We start from the raw sequence: 26,454 nt of genomic DNA, 5'->3' as shown, positions 1-26,454 counted from the left end.
CCTCTCCTATATTGACACACTACGACAGTGCACACACTCCGTACCTCTCCTCGGTGCTATTTATAGAAGTTAATTTGGCTGTGTGTGTTTGCAGTCTTCCCCGTGTGTGTGCAGTGTCAGCTGCGTTAGCCCGGGCTCTGATAGCAGTGAGGGGGTTGGGAGATATTGGCTCGGGTGGGCCGGGATTAGTTCATTCTAAAAAGGCTCTTGTACTGGAGCAGTGACAGAAGCCCCCTGGGTGGAGATTGAAGAATGAGAACAGGCTTTCCACGCGGCCAGTCGAGCCACCAGAAAAAGATCAAGGGGACCACAGCGAAGGAGATTCATCTCGGTCCCCCTCCCCCCTCGAATGTCTGAGATCACCCTTCCTCACAAAGCGTTAATAGATCCATTTAGATCCTTAGTGTTATGTATTTACCTGGTAAGATGAGAAGAGTATTATTATTTACCCCCTTTGGGACAATATGGTGCTACTGCAGTGTAAAGTACAATGTTTATTTCATGGGCGTTTCATGGTCAAACTACAGCAAAATAAATCAGCGCGCTGACAGAAAGTGACATGAAACAAAATACATGCTTGAAAAACACTCATTCATCAGCAAATAATCAGCTGGCTATGTGAAACAGGCACCAACACATGTACCTGGTAATCTGAAGAGATTTTGACTGTTGCAACATTAACATCAACAACTTAATTATTATGCTTGCTTATTCTATGTGAAACTCTGTTGTATGTGTCGTATTGCTATGATCTTGGCCAGATCACAGTTGTAAATGAGAACTTGTTCTCATTAGGCTACCTGGCTAAATAAAGGTGAAATTAACAATTAAAAGATTAAATCAAACCTTCTACAGCAGGAAATTAAACTATAACTTCCTTGCTTCCAGAAGAGAGCATGTCAGCAGAACTAACTAGTGTACGTACAGTACAACATGGATTAGACTTTCAATGAGGGGGGTCAGGGAAATAGGTTGAATTTTGAATTGTGAACTACAACTGAGCTTGAGACTGATATTGTGTTCGGCTTATTTCGTATCTTGAATAGGGGGCTGAAAGTGGCAGAGATAGGTGTGGTCTATGATTGGAAATATTAGTGTACAGATGGTTGAACATGATGAGATTTCTTTCCCGATTTTTTCTCAATTACACCCAACGGTAATTGTATTATTCAAGAAATAATACAACTTTCATTGGTTGCTTTCACACCCATTGGACACCCTGTAACTTCTAACAAAATCTATAATTTCCGCCTTTTTCCCCAGTGGAAGGCTTCAAACCACTGTAGCTTGGCAACAAGTACTGCAGCGATGCCCACTCACATTCTAAAACAACAAGATGGCCAAACAAACAAGCAGTCACCTTCCCCCACATCACACACAAACGCACACATCCACGCATACACATACATAGACGTAAAACCACACAACAGGCTGTCTAGTTCTGGAGAGGAAGCATTATGAGGCATGTGATACCCCCCTTATCAAGAAAACCATATCTAACTTGTCATGACAAGCACACTGCTTGTTCCCCGGCATCTTTGCCCAAAACAAAATGTCCGCCATGCGTTACCGTACGGTAAACTAACAGCATTACTCATTTCAAATTGAGTGTATACATTTTCTTCAGATCTTCCTAAATATGTACTCCTTAAAGGATTATTAGAAATTGAAGGATTCTTTACATTCCCCTGTGTGTGTACTCAAATATGTTTCTGTATCCTAAAATAAAAAATTGCATCCAAATGTCTAACACATATATCTCTCTGGTATAGGAGGGCATTCATGCAAAGAAATGAAAGATGTTCATGCCATCAAGTAAATGAGCCACAAAGTACTATAACAGATTAAGTGCTTTAAGGTAATGTAACTGTGTAATGTCATTATGCCTTTTTAAATTGTGTTTTTATTGCTTTAGCCCATTAAGGGAAGCTAATGCAGTAGTGCAAGTCAGATGGAAATACTTGATTGGCCTTACACGCAGACAAACATGCGCGCACACACACACACGCACGCACAGTGGCACAGTCTTACACACACACATCTCAACCCTTGTGCTCAGGGGCAAATCTAGGTTCCCACTTTTGGGGGGGTTAGCCCCTAGATAAAACCTATTATTTTCCCTGTGACCCAGCAAAACTAGGGGGGGTCTGGGGGCATGTTTCCCCAGAATACATTTTTGAAAATATCTGTTTAAATAGTGTCCTCTAGTGGGTTTTAGGAAGAGAAATTAACAAATTTAGATTTAAAATAAGAAAATATGGGGCTCCAGCCCCCCCAAAATAGGGCTAGATATGCCCATGCTTGTGCTGCCTTTGGGTCACATGACCCAAAGGTTCACAACGAACCATTGTTGTGTTGCGACAATTTTAGCCAATACAAAAACAAATAAAAAGCATTTTCTTTTAACCTTCGCGATGTGGGGGGTCTGAGACAGCCTGACGGTTAAAATGCCTTACTTTGTTTTTGTATGTGGTAAAGTTGACGCAATACGACGGTGGGTCACAATGACTGATGGGTCAGAATGACCCGAAGATAACACAAGGGTTAAATGTCTTTGTTCTCATAGACCATCAGTTCATTTCTTGGAAATGGTCAACCTCTTGAGTTCAAAGCTCTACCCATGTTCTGAGCAGGAAGTGCATTCACCCCATCCTAGCAGCCTTTTGTGCCTGTTACCAGGGTAACAGGAAACATACAGTAATGGAGCCAAGATGTCAACGCAAGGGAGAAATGCTTCTCTTTGTTAGAAACCGTCTGTGTCCGATGATAGCAAAGCTTCCTGCTTTTATAGCCGCCACTGACAGTCATGGCCTTCCCTCTAAACGTAGTCTTTCCTCGTGTGTGGGGGAAACTATCCCTGGTCCTTCTGCTTTCTATGGATTCATGGAGTGTCCTGGCTGGAGGGAGGATTCTGTGGCTACTGTGAAAGTAGAGTGGGCATGAGGAGGAGCACAGAGGAGGACAGATGTAGGAGGTGAGGAGCAGACGGAAGTGGGGCGGTAGAGATGAGAGGGACCAGGAAGATGGACAGACCCCCTCGTCTGGCTCACCCCCGAACGATGTTTTTCTCCTCTCACCAAGCTCAAGTGCAAGTCGTCGGTTCACTATGCCGTCGGTCTGCGGTTAACGTCCAGCTCAATATGAGCAGAGACGCGGTGTTGGAGTGCGCGCGCACGCGTCTTGGTTTTATTCATGACGTTTATCCGAAAAGCTGTCGCTTTCAAATGCGGCACGTGAGAGAGTCATGACCACTGGCCTGAAAGGTTTGAAGAGATAAAACAGCTCTTGAATTACTGATGATATGTGTTGTATCCGGAAGAAGGTAGGAAGGGGGGGGGGGGCAGAGACATGTGTGTGTCCCAAGGATTGGAGAGGAAGGGGGGGGGGGGGGATTGATCTGAAACCAGAATGACTTAATCCTCCCTTTCAATCCAAATTCAACAGGCAGCTTATCTTAGCATCCGGAGCAGAGGAGTAAAAAAGGATAGAAGGAAGTGGGAGAAAGGAGGGATTGAGGCGGCTGTGCGTCAGTGGCTGCTCGCTACGTTCATTTCTTAGACTGGACTGTGCTCATTTCTATCAGATGAAAAGAGGGAGAATTACATTCTCTCCTCTCAGAGAAAACAGGCAATAATCTGTTTTTGGAGAAGTGCCAAGCAACTCTTCTCTCCTCTCACTTCTCTTTTTTCTTCTTCTTCTGAGCGCCTTTTCATGTTATCATGCTCTCATATGTCTCCCATGTCATGGAGAATATTTCCAAGGCAGCAGTTGAAATGATAGCTGTTGTTCCTGGGAGAAGACCACATAGCTGACATGCTCAGTGCTGACTAGGTATCTACCATACCTACAGTGTCAGGGTGTGCAGAGAAGTGAAGACGGAATGAAATTCATCTCTTAAATACTGCCCCAGTTCACACCCTGGGACTTCACATCTCACTGTGAAGTAGGGTCTATTCATCTACTGAATCATTCCAAAGCCTCTTCATTTTCTTTAACGAGCCTGTAAAAGTGCTCGACCAGAGGGAAAGAGTTGGGAATCATGAGCACAGATGGTTTGCCTGGTCTTCTAAGAGCGAGAGAGAACCCGCACCGACTACTCCGGATGTGTTCCTCATCTGAGTCACATCTCCACAGACTGTCTCCCTCACTTTCACGTCTGCTTTTCCTCAGACCAGAAGGCAGTTCGGATCCATTATGGGCCTAAACGTGTCTATTAGCGTTGCAGAGAGCAAGGCCGACTCTCCTGTTCTCTCTGATGACCAGAAGGATCCGGGGGCAGACTGCGACCTCACCCTGGTGCCTTTACTGTTCCAAAGACTCTAAAATCTTTTATTTTGTCAATCCGTATAGTTTTCCCATTTGAATGGTTTGGGGGCATGCCATTTTGGAATTCACAGAAAAAGGCTGGTTGTTTGCGATTCGTTCCTCTGTAAAAGTCACCACTTTTTTAACGTGTCAGTTCAAATGCAGTTAGGTAAAACTGTATACAGTTATGATCATCGAAAAGTTTAAATAAAGGGAGGACCTTATTTGATGTTGTCATGTATAAGCCTTGTTGGTCATGCTATGACCAGATGTTCTGTACTTTTTCGGCAGAATGCCTGTAGCTCCCATTGTAGAATTACCCAAAGCTTCACTTGCTCCTCACTTCATGCCCTGCGAGCATTACTGCTCAAAGCTCCTTTTAATGATCTTGAATACCTGCTAGACGCATTTGTTTCAAAGTGCTCCGCTAGGCTGCAAGTGCCTTTCTCTGCTCACTGGAGCCTTGTGCTGCCTGTGCTAGCTGCTGCGTAGCCACATGCGTCTGTGGCATGGCGGGGTGCCAGCAACAGGGTGCGCTGGCGTTAAAGGCCCGGGCTGGGCTCTGACGTCGGTTAGGGAGCCGGGGGGATTGTGAGAATGCGTGTGTGTGGGTACATACCACACATGCATGCGTGCAACGGATGCGCAAGTGCGTGAGTGCGTGTTCATGAGTGTGTGTGTACTGTATGAGCGTGTGTGTTTATGACTGTGTGTGCACAGTATGAGCGTGCGTGTGTTTGCGTGTGTGTACAGTATGTGTGTGTGTGTGTGCTGCAGGCTTAGGGCAGGCTGCCTGAGTTGGGTGCGGGCTGCAGCGTGGGCCTGTGGAGGGTGGGAACGCGGGCGGGAGAAGGTTCCCGGTCGGTGCCAGAGTCACGGGGAATAAGCCAGCCAGAGCTCTGGGCTCTTCTCTCTGTTTGTTGTGGAGCTTAAGTTCTTAGCGGAGTTCTGCAGAGAGGTGAGGCTCCAAACCTGCATTCCCCCCCTCACCCCCCCTTTCCATCTCTCCCTCTCTTTTCTCCCCTTCCTTCTCTGTCTCTACAGCATGACGCACTGGACAGCATGTGGGAGAAGGGGCCTCAGAACGGTCTTTAATCCAGTTTCGAAAACAACAAAAATCTTATTGTGTAACTCCAGTGTTTTTTTTCGGCGAATGATTTGCGTCATACGCGAGCATGTACACACTCAAACAGCCAGAGAGTAATCAAATCCTTATAGTCTGTCTGTGGGATCTGAGTGAGAAACACACACACCTGTTTTCCCCCCAGCTGTAACTAACCAATCGGCTTCCCTCGCCCTGAGGTCGAGGGTTACAAACCCTCTGAGGTCATCCCTCTGACGCTGTGGGGGCCAACGACCTCAGAAAGCAGAGTAGCTCCACCTCTTCCTAGAAACACACCAAATCTCAGCCTAAGGTCAACTCAACAGGACACCAATGGACGCGTCATATCCTTTTACGGTCTTATAGAGTTTATTTCCTCAAGGAAGACGTAGGATGCATTCAGTATTAATGGACAGAGAGACTCTTTATCAGTCCCCAAGCAGAGATGAATGCTTTTGTTGCTACGGCCCATTAGGATAATACACGGCTTCTTGGCAGGGATTTTCTGGAACAATAACCCTTGTCATCTGCTGGTGAGGGATGGGCAAGTCAGGAAGCACACTGTGTTTAAAAAGACGCTCTCTGCTCGTGAACGTCACCATCAACAGGTTCGGACTGGTCTTATTAGGCTGTGGTGGCGCACAGCGCTTTGTTTAAATTCCACACCACATTTGAATAATTGTTGTCAATTTGGGGCGGCCATTTTGGCCTTTTGTGAAGTATGCTGACAGCCTTGGGTTGAAAATTGTTTTAGCCGAGTTGTGGCAACAGACGTCAGCTCAATTCCAAGTTTTCTACATGAAAACGAGTGGCCACAGCCTCGTGGACCAACAGACAGATGGAATGACGATAACAAATTAAGGAAGGATAAAGACAAGACGACAGGAAGAGGGAACGCTAGAGGAAGCTTGGCTCAAAAAACCTAGAGAGAAGGGTAGATGGAGGGAGAGAGGAAGATAGCACAGTTATCTCATGCCTCTGCAGAGCATCAATAACATATATCAACCTGTATCTATTACCAGTATGTGTGTGTGTGTGTGTGTTCACAGCGTTAACAGCTGTGCTAGAATGATGTAGAGGTCACACGCTGTGTTGGTCTGATGCTTGTTCAGAGCAAATGACATCTGATTACAGCCAAAGGTCTGTCCTGATAATCCCCTTTTCTCTCTCCACCTTCTCTTCCCTCTACGTCCCCTCTTCCCTCTCTTACCCACCTTCTCTACTTCCCCCCTCCCCTCTCTACCCCTCCCCCATATTTTTCTCTCTATTTTTCTTTTTCATTCTCTTTCTAGGTAAGTGATTCTACACACGAGGTTTTCTTAGTACCTGAAGCTTCAGAAGGTAAAGATGTTTTTCACCTGCCCCCATGGAAAGATGGTAGTCCATCTCTGGCTCTTTATTCTGGATCATTATGGGCTATGCCACGTCTTGGCTGGTAGGAAGCAAACACAACCTCCAGAACTTCAGTATAAGGATTTCGTATTTTGATGTTGTGCCCCTTTCTAGTCACAAGCACTCACTAAAAGTGTACATTGCGTGGAGTGTATATGTTTGTGTACGTGTGTGTGCATGGGTGTGTGTGTTCGATTTAGGGGATCGTGATGGATAAGACATACAGTACAACTGACCAGGTTTGGACACGGCGTTGAAGTCTATATGTTGATCTCTTTGTTTATTAGAGACCGTGGACACATGACCTTGCCTCCATTTGTCCCTCAGACGGACACTATCAGCCAATAGCATGGCAGCGTTCGGAAGTGGATCTCTTCATCTGAGCCAATGTATGGGTTCAGAGAGGTGGTTCTGATTATCTCTGGGGTTATTGATTATGTGTGTTGGGGCTTCGCTAGGCTATGCTCTACCTGGCGGGAGGAATGCAGATACCCTCTCTGCACCTCATCAATCGATCGCTATCAAACTGTTTGTTTCTTGCACGGGCGGTTTGTGTGTGTGTGTGCGTGTGAGTACCTGCACACACTTAGAGTAAATACAACACATCTATTAAAATGGATTGAAGGAGTGGGGAGACCTGTTTGAAAGAAAGTGAGCGAGAGAGAGAGAGAGAGAGAGAGAGAGAGAGAGACGACAGCAAACGGTAGGCGTGCACGAGCAGTGAGTTGCAGTCGAGTGAACGGGAGCCGTTCATTCTCAGCGTCCTTTGCAAATGCAATCGAATGACTCTTCAACACACGTCCGGTCCTTCCAACTGTCTTCTGAACGAGCTGTAGCTCCGGGTCAAATTCCCCCGTGAAGCGTCGTCAGAGATGAAACCCTCACTCTGGTCATTCCCAGTGGGCCCGATGTCTGGCTGCACCTTCTGAAGGGTCCCATCTCCCCAGTCCCCCGCTACGGTGTGATCAAATGAATTCCCCAGCTCTCGGTCTCGCGCGGCGCAGGTTTATGACGGACGCCTGTGAGCGCTGCCCCTCCTCCGCAGATCCCGCCGGCGAGAGCACACTCATGCCTTTGGCCACGTCGAGGGGCTGCCGCTTCATTCGGGCTATTCGGACGCTCGCAAGCACGCACACATTCCCCTCTTTATCGGTGTGCGTGTGTGTGTGTGTTTACCGCAACACAGTGCAGCCCATATCCGCTTGTAAATATCCAGTCAGCACTCTTCCTCCGGCTTTCTTTCTCACTCTTTGTCCCCTCCCCCTATCCTTTGAGACTGCAGTACACATCCACTGGAGGATGGATTCATGGTAGGTAGCAAACACTCTCCATCTCCACTGGGAATACACGCGCCTTTTATTCTGTTAGTAGCCTCTTAGCGGTGTTCAGAGTGGTCTGGACGGGATTGGATCTGCAGGCCGTACCGAGGGATTTAAAACTGCAAGGTTTTCTGTGTCCTGGTATGCTTTCGAAATGTGCTCGAAAATATGAGATTTCCGTCGGGTGCGTGAGACCTTCTGTCCATTTAGCCCTCCATCCGTTACTCCCTGTTCATGGGATATCAAGGGGGACTTAGACCTATGTCGTTCGGGGTGAATATTGTTTTCCAGAGCGTTCAGTCTTGGTGAATTTGTTTTCTCATTTCCTCCACACATCCCTGCATACCTCTTCCCTCCCTCCCTCCCTCCCTCCCTCCCTCCCTCCCTCCCTCCCTCCCTCCCTCCCTCCCTCCCTCCCTCCCTCCCTCCCTCCCTCCCTCCCTCCCTCCCTCCCTCCCTCCCTCCCTCCCTCCCTCCCTCCCTCCCTCCCTCCCTCCCTCCCTCCCTCCCTCCCTCCCCAATGGTTGAGGCCCCCCGGGCTAATGACTTTCACATGGGTTCATCTGTGGGTGAGCTCCAGTGACACCAGTGTGGCCTCCAGTAGCCACCCACATCCCCAGTCAAGGGTCATCTTCAGTTCGACAATGCATTCTCTTTTCATTTGTGCAGCTAGCCACTGCATTCTTCACCTTGGGATCCGTTTGACAGTGTTTCCGAGAATTATCATTCACTGAAGAGCCATGGTTTTAGTGCTGGGACCTCGTGATGCACTGTGCACATTTCACTGAATGGAAATGAGTGAGGTCGAGTTGAGTTTAAGAAGGATGAGGAAGCCCGGTTCATCTAGGTGGTAACAAGCCAGCAGTGGCTCCACTTAACGCCTATCAGAGAATCTTTACAGGTCATAAAACACCTCCAGTTTTCTCTCCGCACTCAGTTATTCTCAGATAGGGTCCCATAAAACATTTAGTCTTGTCCGTCTGCATTCTCTCTCCTTTCTCACGCCTTCTATTTTCTCTACCTCCCACTCCACCTGTCCTCCGCTCTCTTGTCTCTCCCTCTCCCTCCCTCTCCCTCTCTCTCTCTCTCTCCCACGTCTCCTCTCCCTTCTCCCTTCCCCTCATTCATTTCCTCTCTCCCCTCCCCCAGTTCCTGTCATCGGCCTGGTCCCTTTGTTCCTTCAGCTCTCTATTATTCCCTCGTCCTCTCCCCGTCCTCCCCTCGTCATCCTTCACCTTTAGCCCTACCCCCCCCCCCTCATCCCCCTCTCTCCCCCGTCTCTCTCTCTCTTCTCCACCTCCGTCCCCTCGCTACTCCCCTCCTCCGCCTCTTTCCTGACATCTGTCAGAAGACTCTAATGGCCAGTCTCTCTTCTCCCCCATTTGAAACCCATGTGACACTGGTTCTTTTTTTTTTTCTTTTTTTTTTAAGAGAGAAAGCCAACTTATTAGTTTCAACCAGATGGGGGAATGTCCCTGTACTTACTGTAAGTCGCTCTGGATAAGAGCGTTGACTAAATGTAATGTAATGTAAATGTGTTTGACCGGAGTATTTCTGGAGGTGGGAAGTCTCCAGTGGTTCTGGTCGTGTCGGGACTCTCCTGAGTTAACCGGTTCAGTCAGGCTGGGAGAAGTAGCTACGAGGGGGGTGAAGGCAAGTCCAACCCTGCCTTTTAAATGTCAGCTTAGCTGTGACGACACACTGGCCAGCCCTGTTCCCGTAGGTCTGTCAATTCAACTCTCAATCCACCTTCTGTCACCTTCAGACACACACAAACACACACACACGCCACAAACACGCATGCATTTCCATCCGGCCGCACACAGAAAAAACATGCGCTCGCACAGAGAGTACATGCGCTCGCACACACAAACACAAATGATGATAAGACATCAAATGTCTTAAAATCAAGATAAGAACACCCCTAAAACAAACTGTATGAAGAGAAACAGAAAAACTGTCCAATGAGTATTGCACACACAGTGCCTGCGTCTCACATACATATCGTAGTCGTTCCCTAAATTTGCAGATGTAATGTTAAACCAGAAACAGCACTTGTGGATGGAATAATTCTATGGTCTGACTCTCTTCACCTAACCTGTAATTACTTTAACAGTTTAATGCCACCCAAGTTGCTCTCACTCTCTTACACCTTGCCATTTTTATAATTCATGCCCCTTAATGGAATTTGGGAGCGTGAGAGGAACTTTGGATGAGAAATGTGTTGTGAAATGAATTGCCATTATGCAAATAGTTCTCAGACATGAGTCATTCATTATATTATTCACCCTGGCCTTATTCTGAAATAGAGCCCTCAGCCAGCCATATCCGCTGCTTAGATCAGTTTACACCCCCCCCCCCCCCACACACACACACACACCCCTCTCCACACACACACACACACACACACACACCACACACCCGTCTGCCTGTTTGTTTGTCTCAGCAGCACACAGAGGAAGCAGAGACTGAGAAAGAGAAGGTTTTATTTTGTTTAAACTGTTCAGTTGTACGGCATCTTTCACACGTCTGTAGATGTTTTTTTTCTTTCCAGGTTTCGCCAAATAAACACAAACCGAGGGACAGTGAAATAAATGTTCACATTTTATGATAAAAAAAAATAATTGTAACCATTCTTTTGAGACAGTAAAAACAGCATTATAGCACTAGTGATAGTCTATCATTACACACAGCGACATATAGTCCTAAAATTCCCACCATTTAACTTGGCCTTGTTCCCTAGCCTCATTTGTACCAACCTGTGGTCAATTGGGCTTATCATCCCTCGGATGGTCAGTATATCAATTACGGTCATTTGTGGGCTGGTCTGATATCTGGGTCTGCATGGATCGTCTACTCAGACCTTAATTACTGCCCCACTGGAGGTTATGGAGAGGTCACACTGTAGTCTGCCTGCCAGGCAGCATTAATCAACCGCAGACAGAGCGAGGTGATCCAGACACAGCCCCTGGAGCAGCTCAGGGGGAACCAAGCGAGCCCAGAGACTGCCATAATGACACAACAGTGGTGCAATGCAGGAGAAGTCTATTTTTGGATGAGAGTATTGAAGCAGGCACGACCGGCAGCCATGGAGGGAGACTCAGAGGATGGGGGGGGGTAGAGAGTTAGGGAGAGAGAGTTAGAGAGAGAGAGAGAGAGAGAGAGAGAGAGAGTTAGAGAGAGAGAGAGAGAGAGGTAGAGAGAGAGAGACAGAGAGAGAGAGAGAGAGAGAGAGAGAGAGAGAGAGAGAGAGAGAGAGAGAGGGAGGGATGGTGGGAAGAGAAGCAAAGGCCTGGGCCCTAGGGACTGAAGGTGGAGTGGGCGGGATAATGCAGACTGGATAGTCAGGGATGGAAGGGTGTTTGAGGTGAGGTGGGTGAGTGGGGTTGCAGTGTGTAGGCGAGTGCATCGTCTGTCAGCAAGTTTGGTGGTCTTGAGGGATCCACCAAGCAGGAAGTTAACCAGCCAGTCCAGGGACGTAGGTTTGTTGTCAAAGGTGGGTAGGACCATTTTCTATAATGGATGCAACCATTAAATAGGATTTTCTTAATTACAGTAAAAGTGTGTATGTGTGTGTGTGGGGGGGGGGATTTGCCATTTAAAAAAAATGGGTGGGACATTTGATACACACCCACCTATGGGAGTCAGATGGCTGAGCGGTAAGGGAGTCGGGCTAGTAATCAGAAGGTTGCCGGATCGATTTCCTGCCGTGCCTAACAACGTTGTGTCCTTGGGCAAGGCACTTCACCCTACTTGCCTTGGGGGGAATGTCCCTGTACTTACTGTAAGTCGCTCTGGATAAGAGCGTCTGCCAAATGACTAAATGTAATGTATAATGAAAACCTATACACCTGAGCCAATCCACAACAGTTATGTCTGGTACCCAACTGGTAACCAGCTGATTAGAGATGAACACAACCAACTGCTTTTAGCAGCACCAAATGATTAGAGGGGATCCAAACAGACCACAAGCCACAAAGCAGTGCACCATTGATAACAGTAAACGTACTGAATACACTGTCAAGTTAGTACATTTGACCACAAAGGCTCACACCAGTGATAGTACTGGTAGCATTAGTCAGCCAGTTGACCAGACAATAAAGCATTACACTTAAGTGTCGTTCAGTCCCTCAGTTTGTGATCATTCAGACAACCACCCAGTCAGTCAGACAGTCAGTCAGACAGACAGTCAGACAGACAGTCAGTCAGACAGTCAGTCAGACAGTCAGACAGACAGTCAGACAGTCAGTCAGACAGACAGTCAGACAGTCAGACAGACAGTCAGACAGTCAGACAGTCAGACAGACAGACAGTCAGACAGTCAGACAGACAGTCAGACAGTCAGACAGTCAGACAGTCAGACAGACAGTCAGACAGTCAGACAGTCAGTCAGACAGACAGTCAGACAGACAGACAGACAGACAGTCAGACAGACAGACAGTCAGACAGTCAGACAGACAGTCAGACAGACAGACAGACAGACAGACAGTCAGACAGTCAGACAGACAGTCATACAGTGGACTTCTGCTCTCCAGGCCTGGTATATTGCATGGTAGTAAGTCACTTAAAAACACCAATCGATGCAGGGGAACCTCTTTATGAACTGATTATAAACTGGGCATCAACTCTTGACCTTCTTGCCCAGCTGAACTGTGTGTAAAGGCGAACTGGCAGCCATTGATCATGCACATTCAACTTTCCAGTCTCTTTCAAGCGCCTTAGATAGGAGGCTTGAAAACCTGTGGAAGTGGAATGAGTCTCTCGTTGATCTGCACTAGATATTTCTGGCATTAGATAACATTTGAGTAATAGGACACTCAGGAATTCCTTGGATTTTCTGAACAGTCCTTGAAACCATGAAATCCCCTCGTTGTTCCATGTATCCAATCACAGGGTTCTAAGCTGATAGGGAAACGAGTTGACCTTTTCTCAAATGCCAACTCATCACTGGCTGGGAATGACAAGAGGGACGGGTGCACCCCTGGCATTTCCAAGGCGACAGCTTGACGGACAGTTTGCTCAGATAGCCCACCTCCTCCTCGGACTCCATCTGTCTCTGTCTCTGACGGAGGATGCAGGTAGTCTGTGTGTGTGTGTGTGTGTGTGGGGGGGACGTGTGTTTGTGTATGACTGCGAGTATCTGACTGTGTCCCTATGCACATGTTTTCATTTCCATCTCTGGAGGAGAAGTTGAATGCAAAACTCTTGCTGTCATGGAAATATAACCAACGGATACCGTGATATCGTGAAATTGCAATTATTGATAGGGATTCACATGTGCAAATGGTAAATCCCTCATGGTCTCCCACGCATCTCTGATGATGACGGACGTTGACGTGACAATGCCTTATCTCCCTCCCACCCACCGATCGCCCCCCGCACACACACACAAACACACACACACCTCCACCCGCCTCCCCCATCCCCTAACGCTGACAGGCTGTGATATAGATACCCACCAGTCAGTCTCTGGTTTCAGCTACTGCCCTCTATAGGGTTTTACATGTCAGTCCAGAGCAAGTAATACTGTTTCCTACCATTCTCCAGAGCAATCGATCTACAGGTAAATGAAGAAAAGTACTTTGCTAAATGTCAGCATGCATGAAATCGATAGCCACTTCGCAGCACTGCATAACCCTGGCAACAGCCTGGTGCTCTGGTCCGCATGAATCCATAATGATTCCTGTTCCTGCCTTACTGGGTCCACTGGTCCAATGTAAGAGGTGCTGTTGAACAAAATTGGATTTGACGGTTCAGGGAATGAAGATGTGATTGCAGTTTTATTAAGATCTGTTTCTCTAAAGCGGATGTGATGGGGTCGAAGTGGGTTCTTTTTTTAATTACTATGGCCAGAATTAGGAGGGTTTGGGATCCGGAAACGTCATTTATACTTTTTTGTTGTTGCTGTTGCTACCCTTTTATTTATTAATTTCTTCGTTCCCTCCTTGCTGTAGACATGTGTGCATCCATCCACATCCTCTGTTTCTCCACTTTCTTCCTCCCTCTCTCCACAATCTCTCTATCTTTCTCTTATTCTCTCTTTCTCTCTTTCTCCCTTTCTCTGTCTTTCTTTCTCTTCAATTTTCTGTATCACTCCCTTTTTTCTCTTTCTCTCTGTCTCTCTTTCTCTCTCTCTTTCGGTCTTCCCTTTCTTTCGGTCTCTATTCCTGCCCTCCTTTCTCTTTCCCCTGCCCCCCTCCCTCCATGCGCTGCGGCGGTGGTGCTGTGTGTTCCTCTGTGACCATCCCCTATCTCCTCCCCGCTCCCTCTGTGACAGCAGGCAGGATGAGTAGTGACAGCCCTGCTCACCAGTGCTCACTAGAGCACGAGAACAGCCCTAGACACTGGGACCAGCCTTATATAACACACACACACACACACAGACATAGACACACACACACAGGCACACACACACACATAGACAGACACACACACACACACACGCATGCAGACGATTTAAACAGTGGACCGGACCCACCACCAATTTACAGACAGAGATGGTAAAGATTGAACGTTCATCCCAGTGTGTGTGTGTGTGTGTGGTGTGTGTGTGTGTGTATGCCTTGTGTGTGTATGCGTTGTGTCTGCATGGGTGTGTGTGCATCGACAGTCATTCGGAATAATTACAGTACATTCTGTACAGAACCTCGAGTATTGCTTTATCTGTACTCTGGGAAGATAATTACAATGCGATGGCGCTGCCCAATTTAACCCCTAACCACCTTCCCATCCTGCAAGCCTGAGCTGCTTCCCCACCCCTCCGCCCCCTTCACCCTCCGCCCTGCCCATCCCTGGTCCTATCGGGGGGGGGGGGGGGGGGGGGTGGCGGTGAGGGGTTTGACTCTTGGCAGGAGTTGAGAGGCTGCTGACGTGCTTGTGTGGCAGGATGTGTGTAAGAGGCAGCGCTGGATCCTGTTTTTCAGAGTGCAGCGGTTGGAACTCGGCCAAGGTGATGGTTTTGACTGTGGACACGCACGCATCGAGAAAGTGAAACAAGCCCCCAATATGTCGACGTGAAAGGTGACCGCGCGCACACTCGTGTGAACGCGCACACTCGTGCGCGCCAACAGAGCAGCATTTAGGCACTTGCACTCATGCGTATGCGCGCTAGGTGAATATTAGGATTCCCGTACTGTGTGGTTCTTTTGGATCACGTAAGCATGGGGGTTACCTTGTCCTGAAAGAGCTCCGCTGTTAGGAGTCCAGGGCAGACCGTACCGGGCCGTTTTGAATCAGGTTGCCTCTGCTCACAGGCAGAGGTGAACACATCACTGGAGTTATGCATGACCGGCACTGTCTAAAGAATGGTCTGCATGACAAAGGGCTGGATGTCGGCTGGCGTGATAACATCCTGTGTGACCTATGTTCCTGATGTTCCCTGTGAAAGAACATACCTAAGGAGCCCCCCCCCCCCACACACACACACCCTGCATGCCAGAACGCCCACACGCAAGAGCACGTACACACGCATGCACACATGCTGAACACGAGCAACATGAGCCGCGGTCCGATCTTTTATGGTTCAGTTGCGTGCCTGCAGAGAGAGAGAGAGAGAGACAGAGGGTGGGAGGGGGGGAAAGAGAGAGAGGGAGAGAGAGGGAGGGGGAGAGGGGGACATAGAGAGAGAGAGAGAGAGAGAGAGAGAGAGAGAGAGAGAGAGAGGGTGGGAGGGGGGAGAGAGAGAGAGGGAGAGAGAGGGAGGGGGAGAGGGGGACATAGAGAGAGAGAGAGAGAGAGAGAGAGAGAGAGAGAGAGGGTGGGAGGGGGGAGAGAGAGAGAGGGAGAGAGAGGGAGGGGAGAGGGGGACATAGAGAGAGAGAGAGAGAGAGAGAGAGAGAGAGAGAGAGAGAGAGAGAGAGAGAGAGAGAGAGAGAGAGAGAGTAAAACAGAGAGGGAGAGAAAAATACAGAGAGAGCCGGGGTAGCTGTGGGAGATTGTCAAACAGGAGCCTTCTACAGTAATATTATTATCACATGGAAATGCCAAATAATAGAAATATAATAATAATAGTACAAAGAGGGAGACATGTTGCTGAAAGAGAGCAGACAGAGGAGCAGGGAGGATGTGGGGTAGACGGCGGGGGGTGGGGGTTGGGGGGGGAGGGGGCGCCGGGGGGGTTAGAGGGAGAGATGGGAAGGGAGAATCAGCGGCATGTTTGTTTTATTTCAGTTTCCACGGCTTATTTAGGAAATAACTGCTGTCAACACTCGCACGGACACATATACACCCATAAATACACACAAAGTGTAGCAGGAACTAGAGGTTTAAACATGCTGCTAGGGATTGGGAAGAAGAGCAAGACCGAAGAATTCAAATGTGTGTTTTTATAAACTTCAAACTTGAACTTGAAACAATACAAAACACACACACACACAGGTCAGCACACGCCAAGGAACACCGGAGAAACCTTGGTCGGCCGCTTATATTTCCGTCAGTGTTCTTCCTGCCTTCCTTCTCCCGGGCCTCCCTCCCCCCTGTTTTCTCCCTCTTCTCCGTCTTCAGTTCTCCGGGCTGAATGAAGTCGAGCTGTGTGTGCTAAGAGGATCAATAGACTTAGCACACTGTGCATATGCAGGCTCTTTACAGGGTCAGGACATCCCACTGACACAGTCAGGAGAGAGAGAGAGGGAGGGAGGGAGGGAGAGTCAGGGAGAGACACGGAGAGAGGAACTGTAAGCGGAGAGCGCTGCACTCTTTTTTTTTCCCCTTCTCTTTTTTCCGTTCCTCCTGGGGAGCTTGTGGGGGACTGGCGGCCGAGACGGAACGCGACGACCAGAGGACGGAAGAGAGGAAAGGGAGAGCGAGAGACAGAGAGAGAGGGAGATAGCAAGAGAGAGAGAGAGAGAGAGAGAGAGAGAGAGAGCGCTTGTAACATGCCCTGCTATGCCGGGTGTTGACTGCTGCCTCCCCGACCGGCTGTCAGGAAAAGGAATGTTTTCCAGAGGAACGATTCCCTGAGACGCTTTACCATGAGGATGTGGGACAGCGATATTCAATCTCCCACGGAAGAATACCTCCGAAAACAAAGCAACAGAGGCCGGACAGTGCGTTTGACTTCCTTATTTCTCCTTCTCGACTGAAGAAGTTCAAGATGCTAGGATGACCGTGCGTGCGAGCGTACTGCACATGCAAACAGTGGACTGACAGCCATGGCAGTAGCGGCAGGACGGTGTGAGAGGATCCCGCTGCTCTGAAGAGGGACCACAGCATGGTCCCGCCAGGACCCAGTGTGTTGACCCGGGACACGTCGCTGGGCGTGGGGGGTCTACAAAGTGTGTAGCTAGAGCGCTTAGCGACAGAGAGGGAGCGATAAAGAGAGGCGAGCACTGAAGGTGAAAGGTGAGCAGGTTCTCCCTGTGCCGGGCGATGAAACCTGGCCACTGTCCCGCTGCCAGGGAGAGGACCATGATGCACCTGAGAAACTATCCTATCAGGAGACATTCCTGGATCTGGTGAGTGGGGTGGGCATGCGTGTGTGTTTGTGTGTGTGTGTGTGTGTGTGTGTAGTAGGAATGTTGGGGCTGAACTATCTAGGCATGGCAAGATGGCTGCTTGTGGGTTGTTGAGTTGAATAACGTGAGTAAAAGAGTGTTTTGTTTCGGTCCGAGCAGCCGTTCAGCGTCATTTAAATACATAGAATCCCGCTTGTATTTTAGATACGCTGCTCCATTTGAGTGTGTTCCCGGGCCACTCTTTAGTCCCATTTTGTGTAGGCCTTTGGCACTCGCGTAAGGGAGTGTCTTTGTGATCCGAGCATTTCCCGAGCGATTGCGTGTGCAGCCGTCCAAGTGTTTTCACATGTGGAGCCCTACGCCTGTGCGTGTTTGCGTGCGCTAACCTGTTTGTGTGTGTGCGTGTGTGTGTGTGTTGCAGCCCATTTGAGCCCACTTTATCCTAGCCTTGCCTAGCCCAGACTAGCTCAGTTCTGTTAAGGGAGATTTATTGTTTAATAGGACCGGACATTTCCAGACGTTTTCTCACACAATAAAGGCCTACGGTGATCTGCGAACCAGCGAATAAATTAGACAGGACCATCAGGCTGGAGAATGCTCCTAAACTCAGACCAGCGGGCCCTGTATTTCTCTCAGCCAGGCAAAGGATGTTCCCGTTCTGGTTACAACAGTACTGCAGTAGGCCTTGCAGAGTATTGACATACACAGGACAGACAGACATGCTGTGATCCTTCCAGACTCTTCTCTCCCTTCTCGGATCTTCCCCCTCTCCTTCGCTCTCTTCACTTGACCAGATAAAGTGAGCCGTGACAGAAGTGTCTGCAGGGTGAGTTGAAATGTCGGCCCGGCTGAGGCGCATGCTGTAGCCCACGCCGAGCTGGGCACAGAGCTTGCTCTCGTTCACGGGCATGTTCGGCCCGCTGAGTTGCTTCAGCCATCAGGAGTAAGCCCCGGCCAAGGCCCACACTGCCATTCAGACTGCGGCGTTTACAAAGGCCTCCGCGTTGACTGTCGGACCGTGGAGATCCATTGTTTGTTTAATCAGAATTCAATTACCGCGGAGGGGAAGGAGTCATGGGACCCTGGCCTTTACTGCAAACACGGTTGAACCTGAGGCTGAGGTTGGGGCGGGGGCGGGGGTGAGGATGGGCTGGTACAGAGGGAGAGGCTGGGAATGAGGCTGAGGCTGAGGCTACAAGGGCAACAGCTGAGCTCTCTACAGAGAAGAGAATAAATGGGCCTGTCTTTGAAGGGAACGGCCATGCGGAATGTTCCTTGCTAATCCACTGGTAGCTGCATAAACAGAAACACACCGAAACATCTCTCTCTTTCTCTTGCTATTCTATCAACACAGTAGGGGATTATACACGCACGTTCACCCACACACATATATACACACATGTTCAGAGACATGCGCATTTGCACACACACACACACACTGTTGCTTGGTCCTGATTCATTTCTATTCAGATGATACCTCATTAGTTTGAACAAAGAAATGGCATCTCCTGTATGGATTGAAATACCAGCTTAGTATTTGATTCAATAAATCTTCTCTTGGAACTCAATTTCTCCTTCCTGGAATGTTCTGGGGGTTTAGTGGACACTCTCTTAAATGTGTATTTATTCTGGTTTATCATTCTGCCCCCAGTAATGATGGTGCAATACACAGAGTTACCAAAATACATAGAGTGCCGGTTCACTTCATTACTGTGGTATACATTGGGCTAATATTGTACAATCTCTCTCTTTTAATACATATTTGGATCATATGGTCGTGATGAGAAGCTTGTTGTTATTGTTTTGATACAGTAGAGTACAGTAGAATTGATCTAATCAGTAGCTTTGTTTTCATGGTTCTGTCTTAGCAATCTTTGGGTTGGATAGGGCCAATACAGGGAAGATGTTGAGACGAGTTGTCAACACAGTGACGCTTGTCAGAGCACAACTCTCATTTACGAGAGATTCAGACAAGCGGAACTGTCAAAACCTATCTGTGTTCCAGTCGTTTGTGACTGAGGGTGGATGTGTGTGTGTGTGTGTGTTTGGATGTAGGTGGACGCTGACAAGCCTTCAGATGGTTCTGTATTATTCATTGTTCCTTGATAATGGACTTTCAGCCTCCTCTCTGTCTCAGACACTCCCTGGAGTTTGTACCATGACTCGCACGCACACGCACAACCAAACACAAATCAGACAGTCCCTTTGAAATCTTTGGAAATCAAAAGACATAGCTCCGCCCAGTCCCTGTCGCCCTTATCTTTCTTGTTGGGTTTGTAGTTTTTTTGTCGGGTCGTTTGTAGAGGAGCTGTCACCGTGAGCATCCTCGTTGATTGGCCAGAAGGACGCCAGCCTGAAGGAGCTTTCTACCTCCCGGACAGAAGAGGAAGACAAGTGCCTTCCTGCCCGAGTTACGCGATCCCAGATCTCCTTGGCCCGGATGCACGGTGCACATTGACACAAAGCGACTTTTCACATATGCACACTCGCAGGCAGGTGCGCTGCTACACAGACACATGAACTAACACACACACTATATATATATATATATATATATATACACACAGTCAGGAGGTGACAGCTTCCTTTGATTCTCCTCCATGACAAAGAGCCGAACTCGTCCTTGAAACCAGACGATGTCGAGCGCAGAACGAGATTGAAGGATAAAAATGAACGACCTCAAAGATCTGTCGGGAGCTACTGGCGTACCGTGGCAGGGCTCCTATTATGCAAACATCGCATAACATCTCATATAGTCAGTGCACATGTAGCTGTATCACTGTTATTACCTAACTCCAGGCGCCAGTGATGTTTCCTTACCTGCCAAACCGAGACCTGATCTGACCCATTGACACAGTGAACGGTACTGTAACATCCGCTTGGATAACGCTTTGGTAGCTTTGACAAACGCCACGTGAGTGGCTTGGTGATCGGCCATGGCTCCATGGGAAATGCGGGGGACGGTCATGGGCAGGGCAGGATACACTCGAGGGATTTCAGCGGGCCCTAAACTGGAGCCCAGCCGAATGAATCAAGGCTGGATCTGTGAGGTAGGGCGATGATTTATACAGAGACGGATCCAGGTGAGATCTTCAGTGTCTTCTCTCTATCTCTCTCTATCTCTCGCTCTTGCTCTCGCTCTCTCCCTGTCTCTCTGTCTGTCTCTCTCTCTCGCTTTCTCTTTCTCCCTGTCTCTCTGTCTGTCTCTCTCTTTCTATCTCTCCTTGATAAGATTGAGGCGGCCTGTATTCCAGTGTCATTGATTCCAAGGCAGGTTCAAATATACCCAAACTTAAATGACTTTGCTTCTCCCTGGGCTACTTCCCAAGGACCTGGAGGTAGAGGTCTGAAAATTGGCTTTTTGGGAGACAGAGGAAGGCTGTTGCCTGAATCTTAGCCTTAGTGAGACTAAGTCATCACTCACAAAGAGAGAGAGACAGAGAGAGAGAGAGAGAGAGAGAGAGAGAGAGAGACAGAGAGAGAGAGAGAGAAAGAGAGAGAGTGAGAGAGAGAGAGAGAGAGAGAGAGAGAGAGAGAGAGAGAGAGAGAGAGAGAGAGAGAGAGAGAGAGAGAGAATGTGAGAGATAGGGAATGTCTGTGTTCGGCTTTGCCTCTCTCCTGCGGCATTCATCTCTGTCATGCCAATGTCCTGCTGGTGACACACACACCCTTATCATGGATGGTCTCTATTCTGGGTGTTTCGCTACATACACACACAGCATATTATCGAACTCTACTTCTACTGATAGAGCCCTCGACCAAACACACTCTGTAACACAGCACTGAATTTTGCATTCGGAAAGTTATACCTGCTGCTTATTTATGCTCTTCCAATCCCCCTGCCAACCTATTGTTTAGCAAGCGTTTGCTCTATGGGTAGGTTCTTTTGTTTTGCGTTGTAGTGAAGCATTGCCACATTTTTGCCGGTCGAGTTATGTTGACAGGAGAGTGGGCTATCCTAAAAAGACATTTGAGCGGCACATGTTCCCCTTTCTTCATCCTGTGAGTCAGTCCTCCATGGCTGGCACTGGCGCCCACACCAGATGTGAGGCTCCTTCGACATCCCACACCTCCTTCTCTCACATCCCCTCTCCCTTTCTCTCTCCCCCTCTCTTAGTCCCTCACTCTCTCTCTCTCTTTCTCTCACGCTGTTCTCTCTCTCGTTCTCTCGTTGTCCCTTTCTCTCTTCTGCGGATGAGGAGGAAAGGAGGGGAGGATGGGAGGAGGAGAGTAGAGGAAAGGGCAGGGCAGGAGAGGTGAAAGGAGAGGAGAGAAGGCTGGACGAGGGGAGATCCATTTATCTGCAGTGAAGACGTAACACAGAGCCGTTTGTCACGCAGGCAGTTTATGGAGGGTTTCTCTTGGTTTGGCCGTCAACACGAATGAGAAGAGCTCTCTTCGTTTTTTCCTTCTGCCATACCGCACACAAACCACACCATACCATAGGCACCGTGTGATCCATTTTGGGAGCAGCGCGCAGAGTGCTGTTTCAATGTCGATCGTTTCACCAGTATCTCACTATGATGCATGGCACAGTCTTTCAGAGGACGGCCACTGCATGGCGCCAAGATGTACATGATCTCAGATTGCTCTCGAATATCCATTTATTTTCATTCATTTCATTTGGTTTGTATTTGTCCCTTGTCTCCGTCTCTCCCTGCGTCTCTCTCTCTCTCGCTGTTTTCTCTGTCTCTCTCTCACACACACAGACGCGCGCACACACATATTCGCTCCCTCTCCCTACGGTAGCAGCTGGGAGATGGAACATTCAATCTTCTCTGTGTCTCCGGAACAGAAGCGACAAGACAGGCAGATCAATAAGAATGCTACGTGCACTTCACTGCTGTCAGATGGGGTTGGGGGGGGGGGGGGGGGGGGCTTTTGGATGGGAGTCTGAGTCTGGGGCCGGTCTGGGGCTTGGCTGGATGGGGCGAGGCCCCAGGGCTGGTGCTATGTGAATCAGGCACTGGGTTTGGTGTGGTTTCTCTCAGTTGGTCTCTGTCAGCGAGCTAGCATCTACCTCTCCCGTGAGACGCACCAGTAAACATTTCTACAGTCTTTGAGTATTGTGTGGTCGTGTGTGTTTATGTGTGTGTGTGCAGCATGTGCATATGTGTGCATGTGTACTTACTGTACAGTACTTCACTATTAGACACGCACAAACTATGTGTCGGGCAAGCCAGATCGTATCACGCCAAGCCTTTCCTGAGGTGAATGGCGGGTCGTGCGAAGTCACGCCATACGCAGAAAACAAATGCCTCTAACTCCACCAAAAGTTGCAGTCTCGTTCCAGAGGAGCAGGTCTCAGGAGGGGTCCTGACCCCTGGTTGTTTCCGATACGGAAAGAGACCCAAGGCTAGGTGAGTCATAACAGATAGATTAAGTCGAGAGCTGGAGAAAGTCGCTCCAGACTGTCTGGTAGTTCCTGTGACGTCAACAAGGTCCGAAGGTCAGAACTCAGATGCTCTTTTCAAATACAGTACTTTACAGTAGATGCACTTGATTTGTTTCACCCCTGGTACTGTTCTTGAGGACCACGAGTTTCTGGAGACACAATGTTGGAAGGCTTTTTTCGGCGCAATGTCTCTGTCAAAAATTGACCGAAATTGTGGAACACTGTTTTTGAACAGATATCTTGCTCCTTTTCCGGCTTGTTTGAGTGATTTTATGTCATTGTGCAATTTAAAATCCACATCCAATAAATATTTTTTTTTTGTTGGGCTATAGCCAGTGCCGCATCTTGATCTAGAACCTTACATTACAGGCTAGCTGACCATTCACCCAAAGCGCAGGGCAATCTGGAGTCTTGGACAAAGTGTAGCGCTTCACCTGTAGATGACCTTGAAAAACTTGTTTATGAGACGATAGGACCGCATTTATTATGGCTGTGATGACGGCAATGGGTATGGGTAGTTTTCTAAGGGCTTATTATGGCTTATTCTAGGAGAGAGAGTTCCCCATTACACACACAGACACAGACACACACACACAGACACACACACAAGTGCAAGCCATGTAGGCAGGATTTACAAATATTAAAATTCCAGCTAATCCATACTGGGGAATCTACCAGACTGTTAATTACAGACACGCAGAGACACGCACACACACATCTACAAACTCACACATAAAATGATAGTCACTGTTGTCAATGTTAACAGATTGCGCTCAGAGTTTATTTGAAATTGGTATTTCTACACCAAACGTTATGCTAGCCAATCGGTTTATCCTTGTACCTGATCTAGTACTGTGTGTGTTTGTGTGTGTGTGTGTGTGTGACATCATTGGATGTGTTGTCATATTCTCCACACACAGGGAGGCAGGAACAGGCTCATGATGATGATGATGTTCTAATGACGCCCAGCTCAGCTGATGACATTATTATTATGGTCGTCACGATGATGCTCAAGCTCCACCCCTTATGGACGTCGGACAGGTAGATTTACCTAGATAATCTCTGGAGAGGGAATCCTAGACCGGTGGCACCCCCCAACACACACACACACACACGCACACACACAGTGTTCTGCCCCTCATCCACTCACTTAGTAACACTTTAAACTGGGATTACTGTGACATCACTGCACCGGGGTCCAGACTAAACCTATTAGCAATACCATGTTCTGCCTCTGCAGGAAATATGTGTGTCTGCACATGTACGTGCGTGCGTACGCATTTAGTTGGGGTTGTTTGCGTGCGTGCATGTGTGTGCGTGTGCGTGTGTGTATAAATCTCTATTTCAATTCCATCAATCTACTGCAAACAAGGCTGGTGCGTGCGTGTGTGTACTGTAGTTGAGTTTCAGCTGATCTATGGAGCACTTAAAGCTGCTTTGAGATATCAAAGCACAACAGTGAGACCAGGAGGCTGTCAACACAGCCATAGCACTCTAACCCACAGGATGGAAGAGAAAGCTTGGAGAGCAGTCTGACTGTCAAAAGAACACACGCGAGAATAGCTGGTTTAACCACACACCAGCGTAATCATCTTTCGAGACACGGGACTGAACGCAACAAGGACGTGGGTTGGAGGTTATCCACGGTGAAACCTCTCCTCTCAAGACTTCTAAACACATGACTTCCTTGCCTCGGTCCCCAAAATATAATTGTGAATCCCGACTAATTCTGCGGGATCAACACATAGCCTGTGTCAACATGACGGTCATAAGCCTGGCCCACTCAGCTCTAAATCCAGTCCCACGTCACCTACTGGTGCTAAACCGTTAAGGGTTTAGCTGGGGGGGGACAAGATGTTTGTCCCACTGTATCAATAGGGCATTGGGTTTAGTTACAGTTCAGTGGTGAAGCCCCTGTTGCATTTTAGCGTATAGTTTAGTGTCCTGTTGTAGTCTTTCTTCTTTGACGCTGTTATGTTGCTGGATTTGGGATTAGCCAGCTGCAGATGATGCACAGCATGGGCCATGACAACTATGACTCAAGGTAACGACTATTTACTGAGGGATCTTCTCATGTGCGACAGGTAGGGAGGAGATGGCAAACTTCGATATGAGATTTGCAGGTTTTATACAGTACACCGCAGTGCATCAGCGTAAATCTGCCTCGCTCTCTCAGTTAGTGAAAGTGGCCCTTGTATCCCGGCAGTGGGCATGTTGGTTGACAGACAACGACCTTTTACGACTCTATTCGACTGTTCGACCCTCGCTGTACACCAGTATTCTATTTTGCGGTGCAATTTTTCCGTGTGCATCAGTGACTCAGAGAGACAGGCTGATAGCTGGTCCATCCAGCTGAGATATAGAGTACATCTGGCATGAATAATACACTGCTGTCGTGACTAGCTAAGTCAGAATCCTTTCCTCTCCTTCAGAGTGAAAGCCCATTTAAAAAAAATGCCTGTCCTGACCAAATGATTTAAAAGATATCTATGTTGACAAAATGAATGGAAAGATATCAAAGTTTGAATTTTACAGGGAATTTATATTTTGGGTTGACACAAAGAGAGAGAGAAAGAGAGAGAGAGAGAGAGAGAGAGAGAGAGAGAGAGAGAGAGAGAGAGAGAGAGAGAGAGAGAGAGAGAGAGAGAGAGAGAGAGAGAGAGAGAGATAGAGCCCACTAGCTAGACAAGACTAAGGCACAGAGGCATTCTTTCTTCCATTAAAACTGCTTATTAAACCTGCGGCCGTCTCCTAGCAACTGAAGCCTGATTGGCTATCGGGACCTACCTGCCCTTCCGAATGCTGCCATTTCGCCATGGAAACGAGTCTACAAACATGCGCATGAAGGAAGGATGGAGAGCTTGGAAGATAAAGAGGAACTGACTGAAAGGATCTGGTCACCACGACAACCAGGGTGCTCGTCCCAGGCTATGACATGCAGTTCTCCACTTTGGCTATTTCAGACCCCAAACGCCCTTTAAGACACCTCTTAAAGGGCCAGCGACACATTCACAAATTTAAGTTGCAGGCTATTACATTACATTTTACATTACATTTTAGCAGATGCTCTTATCCACAGTGACTTACAGTAAGTACAGGGACATTCCCCCAAGGCAAGTAGGGTGCCTTGCCCAAGGACACAATGTCATTTTGCACGACCTGGAATCGAACCGGCAACCTTCTTATTGGCAGCCCGATTCTCTAACCGCTCAGCCATCTGACCCACCCCTGTTAATTATTATTACAAAAGTGTGAGAAATCCCTGTAAGAGGTTTGTAGATGTTAAAAGGGACCAGTTATATGTTGAAAAATCAAGATCAATTTTGACACCCATTTATCCCTGGAATGTTCCTTAATACCAAGTCTCACTTGTGTAATACCTTAATGCTTAAAATACCATTTAACTACAATAAAGTGTAGCTGCATAGCTGTACCTATGTAGCTACTTTGACTGTCAAGTTGTCACTCCAGTTATTTGATTTTATAACA

At 48.1% G+C, this 26,454-nt stretch overlaps 1 protein-coding gene across 3 annotated transcripts in view; it reads left to right on the top strand.

Annotated features, from left to right (window-relative positions):
* Nucleotides 1-26,454, top strand: part of pde4d (phosphodiesterase 4D, cAMP-specific) — a 129,180-nt gene that overhangs the window by 69,065 nt on the left and 33,661 nt on the right. The window contains exon 1 of one of the 3 annotated variants that reach the window (XM_084690674.1): nt 16,959-17,570. The exons of the other annotated variants lie outside the window; for them this stretch is intronic. Coding sequence (XP_084546800.1) covers nt 17,485-17,570 — 86 coding nt within the window. The 5' untranslated portion in view covers nt 16,959-17,484. Of the gene's footprint in view, nt 1-16,958; nt 17,571-26,454 lie in introns of those variants that run through there. 3 annotated transcript variants of the gene reach the window in all.

The sequence above is a fragment of the Hypomesus nipponensis genome, chromosome 24 (assembly GCF_054491055.1).
Source record: "Hypomesus nipponensis isolate SF chromosome 24, ASM5449105v1, whole genome shotgun sequence".
Taxonomy (NCBI): Eukaryota; Metazoa; Chordata; class Actinopteri; order Osmeriformes; family Osmeridae; genus Hypomesus; species Hypomesus nipponensis.
This window is presented reverse-complemented; position numbering and strand designations above follow the sequence as displayed.